This window comes from Plectropomus leopardus, chromosome 13, assembly GCF_026936395.1.
Source record: "Plectropomus leopardus strain MGB_pleo_1.0 chromosome 13, ASM2693639v1, whole genome shotgun sequence".
Lineage (NCBI taxonomy): Eukaryota > Metazoa > Chordata > Actinopteri > Perciformes > Serranidae > Plectropomus > Plectropomus leopardus.
In genome coordinates this window covers 19,030,544-19,052,630 of record NC_142188.1, presented here as the reverse complement: position 1 = coordinate 19,052,630, position 22,087 = coordinate 19,030,544, and the positions used below count along the sequence as shown (strand labels likewise).

Sequence of the window (22,087 nt, the reverse complement as noted above, 5' to 3'; positions counted from 1 at the left end):
CAAAGCAGGTCTCTGGGATGTGAGGTCAGGGAGCGTGGTGGCCGCACTGCAGCTACAAACTACAGAGATAGACATCTAGGGACAGTCATCGTCCTCAAATGAAAGTCTGTCAGTGGAGTCGATTCAGAGGTCTGACTCACATCCTCTGACTGTGCCCAGGATAGTTTAAGTGGCACTGAATGATGTGCAAAGAGCAACTTTGCAGTCTTGCATGAATGAGGGTTGTTATAGTGGCTACAGTTGATGAAATGATGCATTGCATGTAACAGGATTCTTCAAATCCAATTGCAATTTGTCATTTTAATACACTGCGGTTACTGAATTGAAGCACACACAAAAAGTTATACAAAGGGGCATATAGACACTTTAGGTATATTAAATATTGACAGATGCACTGCTTGATAAATGGCTGCATTTTATAAGATGGATGAGACATCTACTGTACTGTATATCTTAAAATAAATATTGCTACATAATTTAATGTGGTTATCTAATATAATCAAAAATAATGATTACATTAGAGTCTTTTATCTGGTGTTGTGTAGGTGTTTAGCATAATGTCTAGTGGATACATGATTAGGTTTATTCACTAATTTCATCATGGTTCTGCTTATCATTGGACCTCTCTCCCACAACTTTAATAGCTTAGGAAAGCTTTGAGACAGTGTGTTGATGCTGGGAATTCCTTTATATGACACTCCAGATTTTTAATCTTAAATTGCTGAAAAATCTTCATTTTTTTAAAAGATTTGCTGTAAAATTAGTCCCTCTATGACAGGAATCATCATTGCTGTAATACCAGGTCTGCAGTGCTCCGATTAGTTGTGGATAAATGATGAAGACCAAAGATTAAGTAATTGTTTTAACTGAATCCACTGGGTTTCACATTCTTTGTCACCAGGGTGTCTGTAATTATTCCTTGACTGTGTACAAAGAAGCCATTTGTTTCTGAAATATGAAGATGCACAAAAAGGAGGCAGAAATCATTCAGATACAGTTTAAAAAAATCTCCATTCTTATAGGCCTGACTTGTTAATTCTAACCATAAAGGAGTTTATGAACCTCAAAAGACAAAAGTTTTGCCAACAGACCATATCCATCAGTACTGAGAAAAAAGCTGAAAGTAGAGGGAGGAAAGTAAAAAGTTTCATCTGCTGACATAACTGCACAGAGCGGGCACATGTTTTTTTAATAAGGATGAAAGCGCGGCGCTCTTGTAACTGGATCTCTCTGTAGCAGGCAGCTTTCCATCAAGGAACAGCAGGATCCTCTCTTTAACCCAGGAGCATCAGGACAGATGAGACGGTGACACGCAAACACACACAGAGACACTAATTCAGAGCGTGACAGACACCGTGAGCATTTCTGTGATGTTTGGGATACAGTGTGAATATGAGGGGAAGGGGCAGCAGTTTTAAGAACATCTGTAACACCTGCACTCACTGTTAACACCTGTACGTAGTGTTGCTCCTCTCTGTCGTCATGACGGTATTTCGCAGGATGTGCTCCCTGCTGAGAGCATCAAGCTGATGGCTCTGTGATGTATTCTTTGGTGCCGGGGGTCAGAGGTTAAAGGTTAGGGGTACTCCAGCTGGCAGCCAGGGCCGCAGTGGACTCCAGTGAGGAGGCATTCAGTGGCTGGAGCAGGAGGGGGAGAGCGCGAGACAGAAGTTGTTTCTCTTTATGTTTTTTTTTTTTTATGTACTCCACCCTCCAGACTCCCCACCTCTCCGGCATAAACCAACACTGTTCTCAGATGTTAGAAAAAGCTAAAAAAAAAAAAAAAAAACACCAAAAAACCCCGAACGATATGGAGCACTGTATATCTCTTTAAAAAAAAACGCTACAATCAAGATTTTTATATTAACAATGAATGATGTGAGTGCAGCCACTCCAGATCCCATCAGTCATGACACATGCTAATACCAAGACCAGACTAGAGTCCCACTCTGCACAACGCACCAACTGTAAAATGTGAAACATGCAAACCATAGGCACTCCTCAAATTGATCTGAAAGATCCATATTCCCATAAAAACACCCACAGAAAACAAGTCCAGAGTCCTCTTTGTCCAGAACTGAGACAGAGCAAAACTGCAGTTGAGTCTGAGAGTTGAGAGTGAGACTTAAAAAAAGTGGTCTCGACCAATCTTGAGCACTGATTAACTGCATGTTTAAATAGGCATCTTTCGCCATATCAACGTAAATGTGATAATATTTCAGTGTTGTGTTTCAGCTGCCCCCCTAAGTGGCCAAAAAATCAGTCATTGCAGGTTTAAGTTTTGGAGGAAAACTGAACAGCATCTGTGAAACCACTGTGAGCGTGTCCATAATCTCTGCAGTTACCTTGTTTATCCTTTAGAGGGCAGATCTCTTAATTAATGAGCCACATTTGCCAAGTGTTGGCATGATGTGTGTTTCATTTAAGAGAGTTTTCCAAAACATTAGTTCTCCTCGAGTGGAAAATGTGTTTAATGAGAAACGTCCAAAACACAGTAAATAGCCATTAAACTTACTTTAACAGCTCCCACATGTTTACTGAGTTTATGAGGGGTGTGATTGAGGCAGGATGAGGGTGTACGGTATGTGCATGTGTGTGTGTGTGTGAGAGAGAGAGAGCATCTGAGCTTTTCCTCTCATTATTGTGTCCATAATATAATATTTCCATGGCTGATATACACTGTCAAAACAGTGTAATGGCTCTGTGTCAGCTCAGGCAGCTAGCGTCGTTAATGGCCGTCTTTCACACAGATACTCAGATCAGCTTTTCAGCCTGGCACAAAGGTCGACCATATTCCTGTGCGTCTCCTCTCAGACAGACAAAGAGCTTCCCAGTCTCCTGTCATCAGTTACATAACAGACGGAGGGGAAAGTTCCTCTTTCTGCCTGTCTCCTGTGTAGCTCTGCAGCTCCTGGTCCGCCTCCTCTCGTCTGCCTCGGCTGTCATCAGAGCCATTGTTGCTGGAAAACTGTCTCAGGCATTACCTGTGGAGCCATAGTCAGGTGGCTCCGGGCCCCAGACTGACTGGCTCATTGCTCCCCCTTATTTCACCCCCTAAAGTCCCACCTGTTCATTGAGGAGACATTTTATTAAACATGTTAAAGGCAGCATCAAAATCTGACGTGCCTGCATGTAACTGTGGAGCAGATGGCTTCACTAAGTCTTTCTGTGGCCGCTTCATAAGTCTGACAGCTCCCCCCGTCATCGCAACATTTCATGTTCGCCTCCACTCTTCCATGGAGGTCCTTCCCCCAACCCTGTAATTGGTGAGGTTAAACTCCACAGTGAGATGTCTAATGTGTGTTTAATGGGTGCTGGTGAAGCATCAATTAAGTTAATTGTAGATCATTGAGTTAATTTTAGTTATTTAGAAAACCCCAGCTTTCCTAAATGTTGTGAGCGTGGGGGAGGGGGGGGGGGGTATGACGGAAGACTGTGAGTAAAGACAGAGCGGCGGTTAGCCTCAAATACAGCCCTGCGCTCCGGGACGACCTTTATGAGATTTACTGATAGCAGTGACAGTGATGATGAGGTTTTGGTGCTGATGATTGTTTTAGTGTGGAAGGATGACTTTTTCCTTTCATATGAGGCGTACAATATGTTTATTGTCACGCTTCAAGCAGTACGTGTTAAGGTTTAGTGTGGAGTCTGGTGTCTCCAGCTGATTGTTTTCTATTTGTCTTCTAACCAGTAGAGAACTCTTGATAAAGACGCCACTTTAAGTCAAGTAGAAACATGACGGCTGCATTCCTCGCAGTCTTCGCAGTAATAAGCTGTTATTGGTTTGAGACAGAGCCAGGACATCAGATCCTGCAATTAAAGTTACAATTTGAAGAAAGTGCTGTCACCAGTAGCTATGACATATTAATCTGCAATATTTGACTACATATTGTGTACGTCTGTCATACTGTGCAAACTCATGCACAGAAATGTGAGGCAAACTGAAGCCAAGATTGTTCATTTTAAAACGGGAATTTAGTCAAATATTCATTTTAGTGGTTTCCCCCATAAAGTGCTGCAAGCTGCAACATTTGGAGCATGTTTTCTATCCCCAATTCACGAGCATAAATCACAACTTAATGCTGCACTTAAATAGTTACAGACAGGCAATTTATTCCTGGCTCGCTCCTCGCATTTTGTGCAATAACAGCGTGTGACTCTGTGTGTGTGTGTGTGTGTTTCACAGTTTATTGGCAGCGATCATTACCTGCTGACAGCTCGTTCTGGGTCTTTATTGTTGCCGTTTTATTTTCTAAAATCATTCACATGATACACGTGCACATCGAACCAGCGCACACACCTAACCAACAGCGTGATACAAGCAGGAGAATGCAGTGTGATGGGAAGAAGAAGGAAACATGTTTTGCACTTGGCAGATCAAACCAAACTTCTAGAGGTGTCAGGGTGTAATCTGTACATACAATATATAAAGATTAAATTATTCTCACATCACCTGCAGCCAATTTTAAAGCAGAGAAGCTGAGGGGGTTATAAGAGCCTCATTAAGAAATACTTCACCATATCTAATGCTTTTTTTTGCCTCAAGCCTTGATAACTATGCTACATTAACTTCTTCATCACCAAAGGAAGGTAAATACAAACTTGCAGTGACACATGGGCCATATATCATCCCAGTGGGATACAATAACCTAAGCCTATATATAGTTTTTCACATATCAGCATGTCAAAGTGATAAACTTTGTGTTAATTTATTGGCTTATTGGCAGTTTATTGGTGTTTTTATTGTATAACCATTGCTTTTCTTTGAGCCTGTAGAGACAAATGTATGTGTAAATGACTTCAAAATGAAACAAGGATTTAGCATTTTGGGAAAACACTTGTTTTCTTGCTAAGACTTGGATGAGAACATATATACTCTCATATCTGTATGGTCAAATTAATGCTACGCCAGCATTGTCTTGTTGTCTCAGCTTTAAGAAATGTGGAAACCGCTGGCCTGGGTCTGGCTTTTTGTTGGCTTTTGGTCAATGTCAGGCTGGTTGTGAGCATCTTACGCACTAGTTCTTGCGGTGTGTCCTGCATTGTTGGCACTAGTCGGCCCTTGTTGACAACATCCAGCATGTTGAACTGGCGTTGGAGACAGCGAAGCCCATCAGTGAATTTAATCACTCTGATTGGCAGTTCAGGTCCGTGCACTAGAGGGACGCTTACGAATGCAAAAATGTTTCATAATTGTTTGTGTTATTGTTTAACCAGCAAACAGTAAATATCCTTTGTTCTTGTGTGTTGTTAATGTGCAAACTGGATAACTAGCATCTTGAATGTGTTCTGTTGGTCTTCTGGTTTCACTTTTTGAATGAGGAATTCAAACTACCGCCCCCTGCTGCTGTGGAGAGTTGTTTCCTCTCACGCAGGTCCTGAATGTACGTGTTAGTTGTTTGTTAGTTGTAGTCTGTGTTGTGTGTTCAACTACTTCCTTATGGCCGAGACACGGGGGATGTGAGGCAGTGCAGCAGTTGGCCTTTGTTGCCATTGATGTCAGGTTGTCTGGACAGTAGACAGTGGGCCGTGGTGGAATCAAAGATTCAGGAGAAAGATTGTTGACTTCAGCATGTTGGCATCGCCAGATTTAAAACGCCTCTGAATGCATAGAATTGAAAGTTCACACACAGACTCTTACCTGTGTTGCTTTGAGAAACTAACCTTTCTACTAAAAGCCCTACCGCCTTTAAACTTTCCGTCACTTCATCAGCTCAGTGAAGTGACCTAGACACAATTCACGCTGATGACGAGTATCTCATTTACTCAGCCAACCAGAGGCTTGTTAGACCACAGAGTAGTATGTTTTCCTGGAAGCCTGTGGGACCATCACATGTTCGGGGAGCAGAGTCCTGCGGTTAATTTCTGTCGGTAGCTGACGGGCCGCTGGGCTTCACATGAAAGCGCTTTCACTGATGTGTGCGGGACACAGAGGGTGGATTGGTAAGACCTTCAGCACACTTTATCCATCAAACCTCACTTTCAAGGCTGGGAGCAGCGGGATGTCTTCTCCCGGGGTTGTGGTTTCTGGGAGACCGACAGAGCATTTCCATAATGGCTCACATTATACTCCTAAATGTCAGTTTAACAGCCAGAGTACAGTGTGTTTGTCACCAGGAGGAATCTGGCCATGAACTTATTTAACGGAATAGATTGACATTTCCAAAATACACTCAGCTGAATCAGTTTTAGTGAAAAAGTGTATAAGTATGTTTCCTAAAATATGTAATGGACTGTTTGTTATTATGACAGGGGACAGGGGTGGTGTGAAAGGGAAGGCTCTTCAAATAAATTTTTAAGCCCTAGAGAGGGAGTTATGTCTATTTTTTTGCCTTAGGGGAGGTACATGCAATTTTCAAATGTTGTATATTGTATTTATCTCAGAATCCCCAAATCTGCAATTAGGTTTGAAAAGCATGTTTTGTTTTTTTTTCTTTTTTTAAATGCCAAAATTACACTATGTATCATAGCAAGATACTGTGAAAACAGATGTTATCATCAGATTTTCACATTTCTGACAATCCTACAGCACATATGTGTGTTTCATGCGTACATCAAGAAACAAAATCACTTTAAAAATGTCACCAAAAAGAAACCAGTTGCAGTGACCAGATTGTGTAAAAAAATAATTATGTGCTCCTGTATACATGATCATTAATCCTCGGGACACTGCTACTGCTGTTGTGTATGTTAATGTTTATTTTGGAAAATGTTCATTATATGCACATGCAGCTCAGTGTTTCCCACAGAATAAGAGTGTGTGTGTGTGTTGAGCAAACTTTTCTTTTTTTTTTTAATGCATGTGTGTCCCTGCGTATAATTCTTTGCTTCCTCTCTAAATTGAACCATGAACACAGCCCAGGCAGAGCTCTCAATGAATCCTTTTGTTTCTCCTCAGCATCAGTTTGTGACTTACAGGGTGGATAATTGATCTGTCGATCAGTTCACAGCTGATCAGATCCATGGATGAGACAGGCAGCTGCTGCGAGTGAATGCAAACTTTTGTGCGTGTGTGTGTGTGTGTGTGTGTGTATTTCAGCAGTACTCTTAATGAACCGTCCAGCTCCAAAAACCAAAATTCTGTTTGTGTCGGCAGATGTTTTAATCATGGCAGAACGCCACGAATCAGTGAATGTGTGGGAAACCCTGCCGCTAATGCCTAATGAGTGCATGCTGTGGTGTGATGTGTGTGTGTGTGTGTGTGTGTGCATGTGTGTGTGAGTGATGTATAAGGTTATGAAATTTTGTTGGTTTTGTGTGGATGTCATGCATTCATACTCTCCTGAATTGTACACACAGCTTGTGTGATAATGTAATTTTAAGAAGGATTTGTATTTTGCTTAAGAAATAAGCTGTTTGTTTGGGTGATAACCCTCACGTCTGTGCTGTTTGGCTGATACAGTAACTCTATACTTGTGGTGTGAGTATGATAAAATATGGTTGTTTGTGGTGGAGGGAGGGGTCATGCATTTTAGCCCTGTCACTCAGGGGAACTCAAAGAAAAATATCCGGTGAGGGTCACAATAAAAAACAAACAATAAAACATCCCAAACACTCCCCTCCTCTAATAAATAAAGTGCACTCTCTAAACAGTCCTTTAAGCGCTGTGTCTGAATACAAGTGCAATTGAATATCCTAAAGATCTGGAATATGCTTTTTTGTTGGTAGACCACTCGGTGACCTGGCAGTGGGGCTGGTCGAGGGGTAACATTGGACTCGTACATATGGATCTGATAGAGAGTGCAGATAACCAGCAGACGCAGTGGAGCCATCCCTTGAACAGAGCAGGAAGTGTGTGGTGTGTCTGTCTGCTCCTGTTGTGCTGTACAGTGTGTGTGTGTGCTCTGAATCCTGTTGTCATGAGACATTATGGACCCATATGTTAACTTAATGACTCTCCTACTGCTGTATGAACAGCAAAAAAAAAAGTTCTCACAGTCATAACGGTCTCCTAAGAAGTAAACATTCTCATGAGCTGCATCACAGCAGCTTTGTGGAGAGGCCACCAGACGCTGACACACTGATCTAAAATTAAATCACATTCTTTAAGGATGTATATATGACGTTACATGAATTTAAGTTTATGGCTGTCTATTGCAACCTACAGATGTTAAACATAGTCTTAACATTTTCTGTCTTTTATCAGTCAAATGAATTCATAAACTAAGTTGTAATTATTATTCTGTACATCACTCACAATGCTGTTTTGTCCTGTAACAGTGAGTGAAACAGTGTGATAAGATCTTGGTGTGGACGCACATTAGAGCCAACACATTGAGTTGCTTCACTAAGTGTTGGGGCTGGCAATAAGATCACAGACTGATCATCTGCCTCCAATCTGTCCTCCTGCAGTGTGTGTGTGTGTGTGTGTGTGTGTGTGTGTGTGTGTGTGTGTGTGTGTGTGTGTGTGTGAGAGAGAGAGAGAGAGAGAGGGGTAATTAGTTGTTTTAAATGACTGAAGCTGTATGCAGGAGGGAGTCTGTCTGAGAAAGTTCCTTTGAAAGTAAGCCAAGCATGGGGAGAATGTGCAATGCTTCTTCAAGACATGACTTTTTAAATAGTTCTCAATAATTTGACACTTTTATGCACATCTCTTCCTCTGAATAATCAAACCAGTTTGCTTTTTCATAAATCACAAATTACTGTTTCCCTTCGTAATTAACAGTAAAGCAATATGATGGTGTTGTGCTGTCTATGAATATTTACCCACATTGAGCTTCCAAAGAATGACCAGTAGTCAGATCACAACTCCTGCAGTGATAGAAAGCAGTAAGTCATGAGGGTTATTGCCATATTATTATAACCTTTATTCAGGCAGGTTTATCCCATTGAAATTGACATATTGTTCTTTATGCAAGCATATTTTAATATAGCACATATTTATCATATTTCAGCAACAAGACAATTCAGAGTGCTCTACATAAAACATCAAAAACAGAAAGACAAAGGGAAAAATAAACACTTTATAAAGGACCATTTAACTACAATTAAAACAGTAATGAAAAAGCTAGAGAACAGGAATCGTGACAAAACTAAAAAAGTATAGTACAAATATAAAAAAAAACCAATAAAAACAGATAAAGTGCAGTGTAAAACATGAATCATTATATGATTTAATAAAAGGCAGTTGCAAACAGACAAGTCATCAATTTTGTTTTAAAAGAACTGAGAGTTGCAGACTATACAGTGCTTTATTGTTATTTTTGCAGTAAAATGTACCATGATGGGAAGGTTAACCTGCGACCCCTGTTGTTTTCCCCAAGTCCGCAACATTCAGTAAACCACCCGACCCCACCGCAACCCCCCTCTTGATGTGACCTGCGTGGGCATTTTGTAAATTTATTGTCTTGTGTCTCTGTCTTGCTGCAAAGACCAATTTCCCTTCAGGACAAATAAAGTTGCAAGTTAAAGTCAATGATCCTCGCGCCACTAAACAGTGGAAAGCAATTTTTATTGTTGTAATAAATAATAATAAACATTTTTATATGGGACAGCACTTACATTGAGCCTCCTGAAGGAGATTAGAAAAGCTATTACTGCAAGATAAAGTTTGTCTGATGATAAAATATCTCAGCCTCAGCTTTAAGACCAAAGGGCGTCATAACCATGTGATCACTGATTGCTGACAAGGAAGATTAATCTAGTTTTAAGGCTGGTAACACCTGTATTTGATCAGTACAGATCATTCATTTGTTCTTTTTTTTTACTGTCTCTGTATGCAACATATCAAAAAAAAACTAAACAAACAAAACAACTTTTAATCACATTGATCAAATAACAAAGATGACCTACAACAAGAGTGACAATCTTGCTTAGGACTGATGTATATAAACAGAACGTTCTCACATTATTAGACATGATGACAGAATTAGGAGTTTAACCAGAGGTAGGACCAAATCACAAGTGAGTCTCAAGTCTTTGCACCCAAGTAGTTTTAAAGACCCAAGTCCTTAACTTTGAGTTTAGAGTTGTAAACAAGTCATAATGTTCTCTTCACCAAATATACAGTTTGTCATGTCCAGATGTATAAAAAAGCCTCTTGGACCAACTTCCCAAACCCAAGAGGAAGTTGGCCATTTTGAATTTTGTGCTCATTTTTTGCAATATTTTTCCCCCATGGTACTTTTGCAAACTTGTCCTACAGGATTAATCTGATTGCCTTCAAAATTGTTGTGTCCAGTCTGTGTCCCAATATCCTTTTATTAATGTCAGCCACACAAATCTGTTATATGATATGGGAGGAAGGAAAAGAACGAATCAAAGTGTTTATTTTGGAGCTGCTGATGTTTTTGAGCTCCAAATTCTAGATGTAACACCGTGTTCATTATCGCCGGATGTACGATAATTGTCATATTTGTATGACAATTTTGCCCTCTGTACGATGTACAATCAATAATTCCAAAATCGCCGTAATGTACAATAATTTGACCACTGTGACACTTACAATAAGCACTAAGCAAGTTTAGTTTACACGTCTCTTTTGAACTCATTGTCACTCTCTTTTCGTTTCTTTTTTTTTTGTATGACAGTTTATTTCCACTTTTTGTTCAGTTTGAACTTTTTGTCACCGTTTTTTCATGGGTGTCGGTGGTTGGGGTGTGTTTATTTTCAATGTCAGAACTTGCTGTCACTGTTCTAGCTCCAAAGGAAAGAGGAAGAAATGTTTTAAAATGTGTTTGAAAGGAATGAGCGTGACTGTAGTGAAAATATTCCCTGTAAATAATACCTCGGTCTGTCCTCTCTGTGTGTGTCTCTCAGATCAGGAGCGTATCGGTATCGATTCCAAGTACGAGCAGGGGGGGCAGGTCCAGCTTATGACTGACGCGGTGTGCGCCATGGCCCACGCCCTCCACAACATGCAGAGGGACCTGTGTCCCAAAAACTCTGGCATCTGCCTCAAGATGGACCTGACAGGAGGGAAGACACTGCTCAAGTGCATCTGCAGTGTCAGCTTCAACGGTAAGTGGACGAACGCTTCTCTACTCCCACAGGACATAAAGTCCTCCTTTACCGTCTCAGTGAGGAACTATGAAGGCGTGTTGGGAATCAGGAGGTTTTCCTGAGCAGAGAAGGGAACACATCTATATAACAATACACAGCAAGTGCTGTGAATCTAGAGTGGTAGAGAGTGTTCGGTCAAAAAGTTAAAATAATCTCCTCTCCTAACCACTTTTCCTTCACCTCTACAGAAAACATTGAGTTTTCGACAGACGTCACTGCCAATACTGAATTTTCCGTTTCAACACCATATGACCCTTATATCAGCAGACCAGACAGATATATCAGCCGATATTTTATTTTATTTATGCCATACCAAATATCATTTGGCTGTAGATTCATACACTGATTGTGATATTGCAGAACAAATTAAGGCACGTGAAGTTGAAAGATATATCGTTTTGGCCGATAAATCAGGTGAAGTTGTCCCGAAGCAGGTAAAACCAGTATCGGCAGATGTGTCTGTCAAAATCAAGGAATATTGGCATGACTCAGCTGTGATTAAATAACATACTTTGTCCATTAGAGAGTACTGATATTTTTGATATTCAGGTGTATGTTATTTTGTTTGTTTGTGACACAATTGTCCACTCGTCTTGTATATGTTTGGCCAATTCTGGCATTATCCATTCAATTTCAGGCATGGACTTTGTACTGTTGCATAGCCACTTCGCTTGTGAGACTCCAACCCAGGAGACTCCAACCAGCCGTCTTTTCGCCTTAGCTACACTTCAGTTATTTTTACTAATTTGGACGTTCTCTTTACCTTTCACATTTAGACAACAAATTTTAAAAGTCATCTGTCCTGAATAAGGCTAATTAATTAATTTACATGATTTGGTCTACAAATGATGCACACCAAGATGACGTGGAATTTATGTGCCCTCCAGAGCCATCTAGTGGCTGCTGGAAGTACTACATCATGTGAAATATCTCACTCCAGGGTCCAATTATCCGATTTTCACAGAAATGGACGTCCACTTTAGCTGGAGTTCACCAGTACCCTGACATACGTGGGGGTGCGAGGGCCCTTTCATTGCTGCTTACAGCTTTAATTGATTTTGAAGTCCAAGTCGATTCGCAAGTCTTTTTTGATTTTGTGAAGTCGAGTCTTAAGTCATTAAATTTGGGACTCGAGTCCATACCTCTGAGTTTAGCTGCAATCAGCTATTGGCACAAAGATTATGTTGACAAACTGTTGCCAAAGACAGTGAATTACTTACAGCTTATGTTCCTGCATTCAGAGGGTGCAAAGGTCAAGAAAATATAACCGGTTTATTGGTGGAACTTTGGTCCTTTATTTCCACATAACGTGAAGTGAGCATTTCTCATTCCGATCCCAGACGTTGAGCTGAAAGCAAACATGTTAAGGTGAGGAAACCACAGATCTCTTCTTTACGACTGTATTGATTGTAAGCCTGGTTTTAATGTTTAACAGTGTATGTTTTGCACGGCTCTGTAGTGTGAAATGTGAACATTAATCCAGAGTCTCTTCATTTGTAGGTTTTCTCTGGCAGTCTTTGTGTCTCTGATACTTGGCATAACAGCAAAGCCATACAAACCCTGGGTATGTATATATTGCTCCTGGCTATGTCGACTCTACAGCTTCAAATCATATGATAAATGATTCCTGATGTTTGTGTTCATGCAACATTTGTGCCCTTTTCTCAGAATAAACTCACAGATGAAGGAATCCAGGATGCCGTTATGTAAGTTGTAATTTTCTTAAACTTAACCTAAATTGAATATTTAGTCCCTTTTGCACTGCTTGTCCAAGCAGGAATATCGCAACCTTATGCTGCCTCACCATTCTGTATAAAACACACATTAGTGGAATGGGGGAGTGGACAGAGTTGTCTCTCCTTTAAGGAGGCAAGGGAGGTAGTAAGTTGGACTGGTGTGACATTTTTACAAAGCCGAAGCCCATGTTATATGTCACACTAGAGGCTCATGCTGTTGTGTTGAATGTCACAACTGTCACACTACTTTTGCTTCTGGGATGCCAGCATGCTATCTAAAATCACACACTGGACTGACGTGATGCTTCTGTTGTTTGGCTCTATAATACAATGCAAAGGCTGCATAAAGAAGAAAGGACTTTGCAGCTGCCCTGTAGTGTGATTTCTTTATAAAGGAGCTACTGTCTCTTGGATTGAGAAAGTGCAGACTGAGATGCATGATTTTTATCTCAGGTCCGTTGATGACAAAGGAAAGATGTCTTGGGGAGTGCAAGTGGAGCCTCCAGAGGACATGGATGAGACCGACTATGACATCGACCCGAAAATGATGATTTGGAAGAGTATGACAGGCAACGGACGAGACAGACAGCCCTTGAAGGCTGAAGAAGACTTTGATGAGCTGTACCATCCTTCAATGGCTGATCTCCTCAAAGTTCAAATCCAAAACCTGGACACCCTCCATGCTGCCGACATCATGGGCCCCTGGGAGGAAGAGAGCGTGAAGTCCAATCAGAAACCAGAGGAGGATAAAGATGACATCGACCACCCTGATTTCATTGAGGTGGCCTCAGACGAGCACAAGCAGAACTTGGATGAAGTCTACAACAAAGCGAGGGAGGAGGTGGATGGATATCTGGCTCCACTCCTGGCTGACTACAAAGCCGATGCAGAGATCCGCGTTTCACACTTTGAACCAGAGAGGGATGATGATGAGCTGTATCACCATAGCGACCAGGATTCACCTGTGCAGATGGAGCCGCTGAGCCGTGAGGTTGTGGGTGTACGTGAGGTGAGAGTTCATCTTCAGCCAGAGGTGGACATGGACGATCTGTACCACAAAGAAGAAGATCTCCTCCAGCTCATCCCTTACCAAGAAGATACTGAAGCTGCAGCTCCCGTTTATCTGCCGTCTGAGAGGAAGCACAGCGAGCCGGAGGAAGATCTGGACGATCTCTACCACCACTGATCCTTCAACAGCTGTGTGGATCATTTCAAATCATCCACAAACAAAAACAAATACACAGGTAAATAAACCACAAGTGTCATTTGACTTCATTAAACTGTAAACACATCTAAATCTCAGTGTCACTCAAATGTATCTCGGTGATAAAGATCATTTAAAACACTCATAAGAGACTTCACATGTTTTATTTATTGAAATGTGTGTACAAGATGTTAGTTACAAAAAAATATTTTTGCTCCATGTCAACTGGAGATTAGATCATATTCACAGCATTAATTACACATTAATAAAAAAAAAGGATATAACTCACAAATTCACTTTATGCAAAAATATTCCACTTCTCCTGATTTTCTTGATAAAGAATTGCAGTTGTGAATAACATAATTAGATCTTAGTCCCTTTAATGTGTGTGCGCCTGTGTGTCACTGTAGCAGCTCAGCAGGAATGACCCCTTTCTTCAGTATCAGGTTACCGTACAGAGCTGTTTCCCTGTGTAAACAGAGCAGAGGAAAATATTTAATCAATTTCAAAGCATTGTGTTGCACAAACCATAATCTCCAATCATTTAAATGTTAGTTATTGCTCACATTTGTTAAGAAATTCACATAGTGAATTTAGTGATAAATTAGACAGTTCAGTCTAATTATCAGGCTAAGGAAACATAGTGGCACCAAATAAGCCGTTAATATCTACATAGGGGGGAGGTCCTCATCCACAGTCTGCCACGTTGCACTGACAGGTTTCTACAGTAGCCCAGAATGGACAAATCAAACACTGGCTTAAGACAGGGCCATTTGCATTTTTACTTCAGCCATTAAAGTTAGCAGCCCCTCTGCGACAAGAGCATCAGAAAAACACTGGCATTTGAAGTGAAACCGCTTTTTTGTGGTGTTTTTACCGTTTTAAATCACCAAGTCTGTTTGTTTTAGAGAGGAAGAGACCTTTGCAGATAATTCAGCTCCCGCTAAAGTCCTTCTCAGCAATGGACACAGAGGGAATCCGAACAGGGGGTTCATGTTTGGCACATGGGAGAATTTTATGCTGGTTGAATGCGCTGCTAGATGCCACTATATCCTACACACTGCTCCTTGGAAAAATGAGGAAAAAAAGACAACTGAAAAATTTACAATAGTAAAACGAAGGCAGAGAAAATACTCACCCTGTTGCTACAACGGCGTAGGCTTTCTTGGCTCGGTCATAGAAAGCAAACCTCTCCACCTTCTCAAGAGGAGTCTATAAATGAAAATCAAAACATTAAGAATCAAAAAATCAAAGGAAGCTATATATTTTACAAAGCAAAGTCATTAATCTGTTTTACCTTAGAGCCAGCCTGACCGAGCAGCTGTGTGTAGGTGTCCCACACAGGGACAGGTAAACATCTCTGTTTGTCACTGTCCACCAGATCCATGACTGCAGCCTGTGGGGACACATTAGCACGGATTTAACCAATTACATTTAAAATATAACAGAATTGCAGACTAAAATTGTGGGCGACAAGACATCACTCCATGATTTTAAACTTCAGAATAGCGGATCCTGTACCGGAGAGGGGGCATAGGTATCCAAGGGCAACAACTTCAAAATTGCCTCCAAAAGCTGTGGGATTCCCAAACCTACATACAAATAGGACAAGTATAGATACATAAACTCACCCAACATTTTAAATTACAGATATATGCATTTATACTGTTCTCCCTCTTTCCCTGTTAATAATTAACTGCCAAGTACTTCAAATTGCTAAAATATAAAGAATTAAATAGTAAAGCTAAAAAACCTGGACACATTTATATATAGGTCCTTTCTCTTTCAATTTCTCTTAAGGGCTGTTTTTTATTTGTCCTGCCTGAAGCTACAATTTTTTTCCCTTGAGCCTCCATGAATGACTTGGTGAAAATGCACGACCCTCCCACCACTATAAATTAGTTGTTAGATTGTTAAACACCGATGTTTGAAAGTTAAAAGTGAAAAGTTGACAAATTCTGGAGCCTTGGTTTTTCACTCTTGTTGTGCATGCTGATTAGTTAGTGCGAATGGTTTAATTTTGGCAGCATTTTAAGTGAGACGTGTAGAATAAAGTGATTTTGATAAAAAATATCACCATCAGATTTGCTTATGCTGTTTTCTGATGGAAGCATTTGTTGCACATGATGTGTGCAAGGACTGTTGGATATTTGAAAATCCAGTGATAATATCTGTTTTTACAGTTTCTGGCTATGTGACTTTTAAAGACAACATGCCTAATTAGTAGTAAAATAAATACAAAATACAGCCATTTTAATCGGTATGCCCCTCCCCTTATCCAAAAATAAATACATAAGTCCCTCCCTGGCAGTTAATAAATTATTTGACATGCCTCATCCTTTTGTGCAACCCCCTCCACTTTGACTATATATTTTTCTTGTAATATCTTCATTTCTGTATATTTACAGACCATCAGCTCGTATCTCTTTTGGACCGCTAGCACAAATGGAAGATGCTGGAAAGTTAGCATCAGCAAGAACTGCAAAAAAGGGAAAAACACAGTGCATGAGTGAATGACTTGATGAACTACAGCATGTTATCTTTGTGGCCTTTCCAAGTCTACAGGTTAATGATCCTGTGAGTCCTGCTCTCTCACTACACCTATTTACACTTGAACTTGGATTAGCCTGCTGCCCCGCAGTCACTGCACACATGTGAAAGACCATCAAGCCTACAATAAATAAATTATGTAATTGAAAACCATACCCAGTTCATCCCCGTGGCCCATTTTAGCGAGAGCATACAGCAGTTCAGGTGATAAAACAGAGGGGATTCCTCGCAGTACGACCATACTGGCAGCCACAGGGAGGAGAGACACGAGGCAAGAGCAGTCACTCCAGTTTACTTCCGGCTTCGTTTACGTCCGCCAGGCATGATAACCGACAAGAATAGCAAAATAAGTAAAAACAAAAAACATTTAGCGCCTTGCTAGTCTCACATATGTGTCACTGTGATATTTTCTGTTGGTCGGCCAGGCAAATTTCACACTATTTTATGTTTCGGTGTGCCGGACTTTTTGCACGGTATTGAACTATCTTGACATTGAATTTCTTTGTGTTTGTAGTCGCCCGGAAACGCGTCATGTGATCAGGGATCATACTCTAATTGGTTAGAGGGACTATTACAAGTGGCATTTAAAAATTGAAATTAAATTTTATAGGCTTAAAACATAAGAACAAACAAACAGCAATAAAAACAAACAAACCAACAAAACATGATATAGCCTATCGTTTTTTATTTTAACAAATTAATCTTTTAGTAGTATTATCTAGGCATATTTTTATGTTGTTTATTGCATGTGAATCATTGTTGAATTGGGCTGTGGTGGAAAAGGGCTTGATATGCGCACCACAAGTGGTATGAAATATGAATTATGGCTATTTATGTAATATGTTCAATTAATTGTTTCCAAAAATGTGCAGCTACTTTTGCCAAAAACGTATCTTACACTGTGGAAGCGCTTCTGTAATCGCTTTAAAATAGTGCCATTAGTCCGACAGACTGCAGCGTCGGTTAATCTTCGGTCTGTGTTGTTTCTGACAGCCTTGGGTGGGCATAACTCAAAGCAGACATGAATGTGTTATTCCGACACGGTCTCTGGTGCCAAGAATGTGAGATAATGAAAATATTTGTCAGATGAAAACCACTCCTCCCGGTCTGTTTCATCTGAGCCAGAGAAACGCTCAGCTGGATGGCAGAAAAACGCTGAGGAATCCTTTCCATGACCGCAGATTCTGGCTCTGTGCGGGAAAAAAAATCTGCATATAAAACAGGCTATCATAAAAGTCAAGTCACAGCATTTAGCATTGCAGGCTTGTGGGCAAATACACTGAATTTACAACCCTTTTACAGCTGCTGTTGATGATGAACAGGAGAAACATGCTGGTTATTGCGTGTTTTAATCTGCAAATATTAGTGAGCCACACTAATATTTCTGCAGACCTACAATAGCCTATATTCTGCTTTATCCCTGTATTATTCACCCATGGGACTTTTGTGTGTAAAACAGATGTAGGCTACTGGTTTGTATGAAAATAATGTTAACCATACCATGCACAGTTGCCTGTCTATAGAATTCGGGGAAACAAATGCAAGAAAGTGAAGAATCTCACCTATGTCGTAATTATTTTGTTATTAATTAGTGAGGAATACCCAGTAATTTAATTCATATTAATTAGCTTATTAGTTAATATCAATAAATATTTTTTTAAAAACAGTTTCAGTTATCGTAGGCTAATAAAGCATTAGTTCAGTCCAATAACACAACATTCCTTTTTCATAACTTTCGTTATTGTAGGCCTAGTCTAACTGACAATAATTTGGCTATAATAATAATAATAATAATAATAATAATAATAATAATAATAATAATAATAATAATAGTGTTATACTGTTTACCTTTATACCTCTCTAAGTGATTATCTTGAAGTCAAAGTCTCATACTGTTGCAACCCTTTGCATAATGCTTAACTAAAAGTTGTCAACCCACAGACATTAAATCTTTTAGGGAACCATTTTAACTTTGTATAATCTATTATGGAAAATTATACATATTTGTTCAGATGGTCAGTTTTTGAGCCTTCTTTGCCTTGAGGCTATGCAAATGATAGAATAATTTTAAGAGTGTATGCATATAATGGGAACATGAAAATGAATTAAAGTCAACAACCTGACTGAGTGGCTCAGAGGCAGAGCGGTTCAGAGAATATGAGTGTGATTTTTGGAGAGGGATGGGACTGGAGGCTGCTGTGCAGGAGAAAAGGCCCTTGCAGGAGCCAGGCCTGTCTGCCGGACTGAAAGCCCCTTTCTCCCTCTCCGGACTCATGCTGCTCGCTCTTTATTTCGGCTTCTTTAAATGAGTTTATCACGCTATGAGGGTCTGCGCTGCCAAAATGTAACGTTTTGCCCCCTTTGTCCGCGCGGAGAGCCTCAATTGAGTCTACATTTATTATTTTGACCTTTCGGTAGCCTCAAAGAGAGGAACTTCTTTTCGGGCCCTCTCTGCAGACTTTTGTGCTTTCCTGCAGAGTGAGGAGACGAGTTTTTTTTCCCTCCTCCTTTTTAAAGTTTTGTTCCAGGGGGCTGACAAGAAAGCGAGCTCCAGGGGAATATTGAATGAAAATAAAAATCAATTAGGCCATGGCCTTGTGAAGATATGGGGCGCCGCCGTGTGAAGATCAGAGAGAAAAAAACGTGCCTTTCCATGATTGGAGCTGCAAAAGAAAGCGCACACTAACCAAATTTGTTCTGGTGTTTTCTTCTAAGTACAAAAAAAAAAAAAAAAATCATCGTTTTATGTGCTCCTGAATACTTGTAGCCAGTAGGTGATGCGCGAGACTTAAGAGAGATCTGTAGGGCTTTTTAAAGGCTAAATCATAAAATGAAACATGGACATTCAGTATCTAATTTGCTGCTGAGAATAGACAATAATTTAATCTGAATCATTTAAGAGTCGGCGGAAAGGTTACAAAAGTAATCAATACAATTTTGTCAACAAATATCGACTAGGCTATAAAACCATAAAGTCGAGCCTTTTGGTTATTTGATGATGTACAGCTGGCGCTGTGACAAAATGTATTATCATTTTAAGTTGTTAAGTCTATTTCCTTTTGTGGACTGAGAAAAACGTGCTCAGATCTTATTATATAGAGCTGACAAATAAGCTTTTAATCTATATTAATCTATATAACATATTTTTCTTAGATTCATTTTATATATTTAAACTTTTTTTAAATGTACTTATTTCAATTGTATAAATCACTTGTCCCTGTAATTGTCACCAAATTAGAGGCTCGTTTGCAAACAGCTCGCTGCCTGTCAGTCCTACTGACTACTGCTGTGTGTGTGCGAGTGGAGCCCCACCTAGTGGCGTTAAACGCTCACTGATGAAAGAGGAACTACACCCATTTTCAAAAGTCACACATATTATTCTTATGGTCTAAGACATTTCAAGAAGTTTTGGGACATATGAACAACTCTATCCAAAATCCATAACCTTGAGTGCTAAAAGTCCCCATATTCAGCTCCCCCATTGGATAACATTAAGTGTTGCCATATCACTGCCAACTGTTATAGTTTTTGTTAAGTGTTAACATGTCATAAAAATGTCATGAAGAAGTTTATATAAAGTTATGAAAATTTACAGCATGCCCCCCCCCCCCATTCACCACTCAAATATGCTCAAAATAAATGTTCCACCAATATTCTGCTAAAAAAAAGAAAGAGAGAAAAAAAGTGCTATACTACCACAGGCAACTGCACACAGCTATTCAAAATATTCAGCAGCAAATGGAATGATAATCACAAATAAACTTAACAAATTAGCATTATTATTACTACTTGTTCTAGTATTGCAGTGTACTGCAGTTCTCTCTGTGCTTTATCCAAGTGGTGTTGTTGTGCCCCAGCAGTTCTGGGTTAGTACAATCAATGTCAAACACTAGTCTGTCTCTCTATTTCATTACTTATAAAATGCATTAAAAAGTGGATTCCTACAGTATAATATAAGGTTTTACGTAGGCTATATCACTGCCAACTTTTGTTTTTTGTAAAGTGTTAGTATATCAAAAATATTTCAGAAAAAGTTGATATATCAGAAAAAAGTCAGATAAAGTCATAGTATTTCACACAAAGTCATAAAAGGTCACAGTGTAATATGTAAAAATAGACAAAAAAAAGTCATAGTATAGCATGTCATAAAAAACTCAGCAATGTATGTCATAAAGTTGTATAGCATATTAAAAATTCACAATATAGCATATCAGTGAAATCATAAAAGTTATAGTATAGCATGTCAAATAATTCATAGCATATAATGTCAAAAAGTCATCAAAAAGTCATAATATGGCCTGTCAAAGAAGTCATAGAGTCATAATATAGCATGTCAAAAAAGATGAGGTATTGCATTTCATAAAGTCATAAAACATTTTTAGTCAAAAAAATAGTATTACGTGTCTGCAAAAGTCAAAAGTCATAAAAATACCTTAGTTTGTCAAAAAAACAAAACTCATTGAAGAAAATCTTCTCCCTCTTTAACTTTCCTCTCCTGGATCTTTGCACACAGGACAGGTGGAGCCTCAGCTCACCCGTGGCAGATCCTTTCAAAAAATGAAGACCTGGCTGGATGTGGATGCCTCTTCCCTCCTTAAGTTTGATCTTTGTATATGAAATGTAAGTTTCCTTTTGTCTCAGTTGATTTATGTTACCCTTTGTAGTTTATGTTGTATTTGGGGTATTATAGTATTTCTTAGTATTTCTTCTGTTACAAGGTTAATCAACAAACTACCCTTGAACGAAAGACTGGACTGGATCCGTTGGACTCGATCCCCTGGCTTTTCTCATTCATCTCTACCGACGTGCAATTGAGTTGTGCAGTCCTGCAACTGAATTATGTTAAGGCGAAAATCAGTATTCGTTTGGCTAAATATTTGTTAGTTATAGTATAGCATGTATACAGAAGTCACAAAAATACTTACTATTATTCAAAAAACTTTGTAAAAAAGTCATAGTATAATATGTAAAAGGAAAAAAAAGAATGTCACCGTATAGTAAATAGTATATATCAAAAAGGCACAGTATAGCATGTCAAAAAATTGATAATATAGTATGCCATAAATATTCTTTTGATTGCATGTAGAAAAAAATCATACTTTTGTAGTCATTAAAAAATCAGTTTAGCATGACAAAAAGTCAGTTTGCAGTATGTCATCTAAAAAAAGCATAAAAACGTAAAAAAAAATCCTAAAAAAGCATAGAAAAGTATGTCATAAAAAATATAATAAAAATATCAAAGCACAGGATGTCATACAAAAGAGCATAAAAAGGCATAGCATGGTATTCCATCAAAAATAGCATAAAAAGTCATACTATAGTATGTCATTAAAAAACAGCGCTAAAAAATCATGCAAAAATATTTTCTTCAGAATATCAGAAAAACATCATAGTATAGACTGTCATCCTGAATAGCTGATAAACATAGCAGTTTAGTATGTCTTTAAAAAAACGAATAAAAAATTCATAGTACAGTATGTCATCCAAAAAAACAAATAATATGTTATGGCGTGTCTCTGCACGCTCTTTTAGGCGTTTTTCTGCTGACTTAAGCTGTTTTTGGGATGTTTTTTTGGACATGCTATATTATGGTGTT

At 39.3% G+C, this 22,087-nt stretch overlaps 2 protein-coding genes and 1 long non-coding RNA gene across 4 annotated transcripts; 2 read left to right on the top strand and 1 right to left on the bottom strand.

The window, feature by feature from the left end:
• Positions 1 to 10,825: 10,825 nt before the first annotated feature.
• LOC121954754 (uncharacterized) lies at positions 10,826 to 14,089 on the top strand (the record flags this gene model as incomplete). The annotated part of the gene is made up of 4 exons (XM_088086883.1): positions 10,826 to 10,959; positions 12,502 to 12,565; positions 12,670 to 12,707; positions 13,191 to 14,089. Coding segments are annotated over 4 exons (969 nt in total), but the record flags the coding sequence as incomplete, so codon positions are not given.
• fuom (fucose mutarotase) lies at positions 14,087 to 16,801 on the bottom strand. 2 transcript variants are annotated; one of them, XM_042502450.2, is made up of 6 exons: positions 16,648 to 16,801; positions 16,352 to 16,420; positions 15,463 to 15,533; positions 15,239 to 15,337; positions 15,080 to 15,153; positions 14,087 to 14,409 (listed from the first exon to the last, which is right to left on the bottom strand). In XM_042502450.2, the coding sequence occupies exons 1-6, from the start codon at positions 16,730 to 16,732 to the stop codon at positions 14,343 to 14,345; spliced, it is 465 nt and encodes a 154-aa protein (XP_042358384.1). In that variant the 5' UTR covers positions 16,733 to 16,801; the 3' UTR covers positions 14,087 to 14,342. The 2 variants fall into 2 exon arrangements, with proteins under 2 accessions (XP_042358384.1, XP_087942813.1); XM_088086687.1 differs by lacking the exon at positions 16,352 to 16,420 and having other exon boundaries at positions 16,648 to 16,778.
• Positions 16,802 to 20,793: 3,992 nt separating this feature from the next.
• LOC148187696 (uncharacterized) lies at positions 20,794 to 21,264 on the top strand. Its single transcript, XR_015778503.1, has 2 exons — positions 20,794 to 21,111; positions 21,210 to 21,264. It is a non-coding gene; the product is annotated as an uncharacterized LOC148187696 (long non-coding RNA).
• The last annotated feature ends 823 nt before the right edge of the window (positions 21,265 to 22,087 follow it).

Bases quoted from the DNA above. Each gene is read 5' to 3' on its own strand.
- fuom (XM_042502450.2), bottom strand. From the start codon at position 16,732: ATGGTCGTACTGCGAGGAATCCCCTCTGTTTTATCACCTGAACTGCTG. The intron at 15,338-15,462 runs GTACAGGATCCG...GTGTCCCCACAG, and splicing joins ATACCTATGCCCCCTCTCCG to GCTGCAGTCATGGATCTGGT. The intron at 15,154-15,238 runs GTAAAACAGATT...TTTCATTTATAG, and splicing joins TCGGTCAGGCTGGCTCTAAG to ACTCCTCTTGAGAAGGTGGA.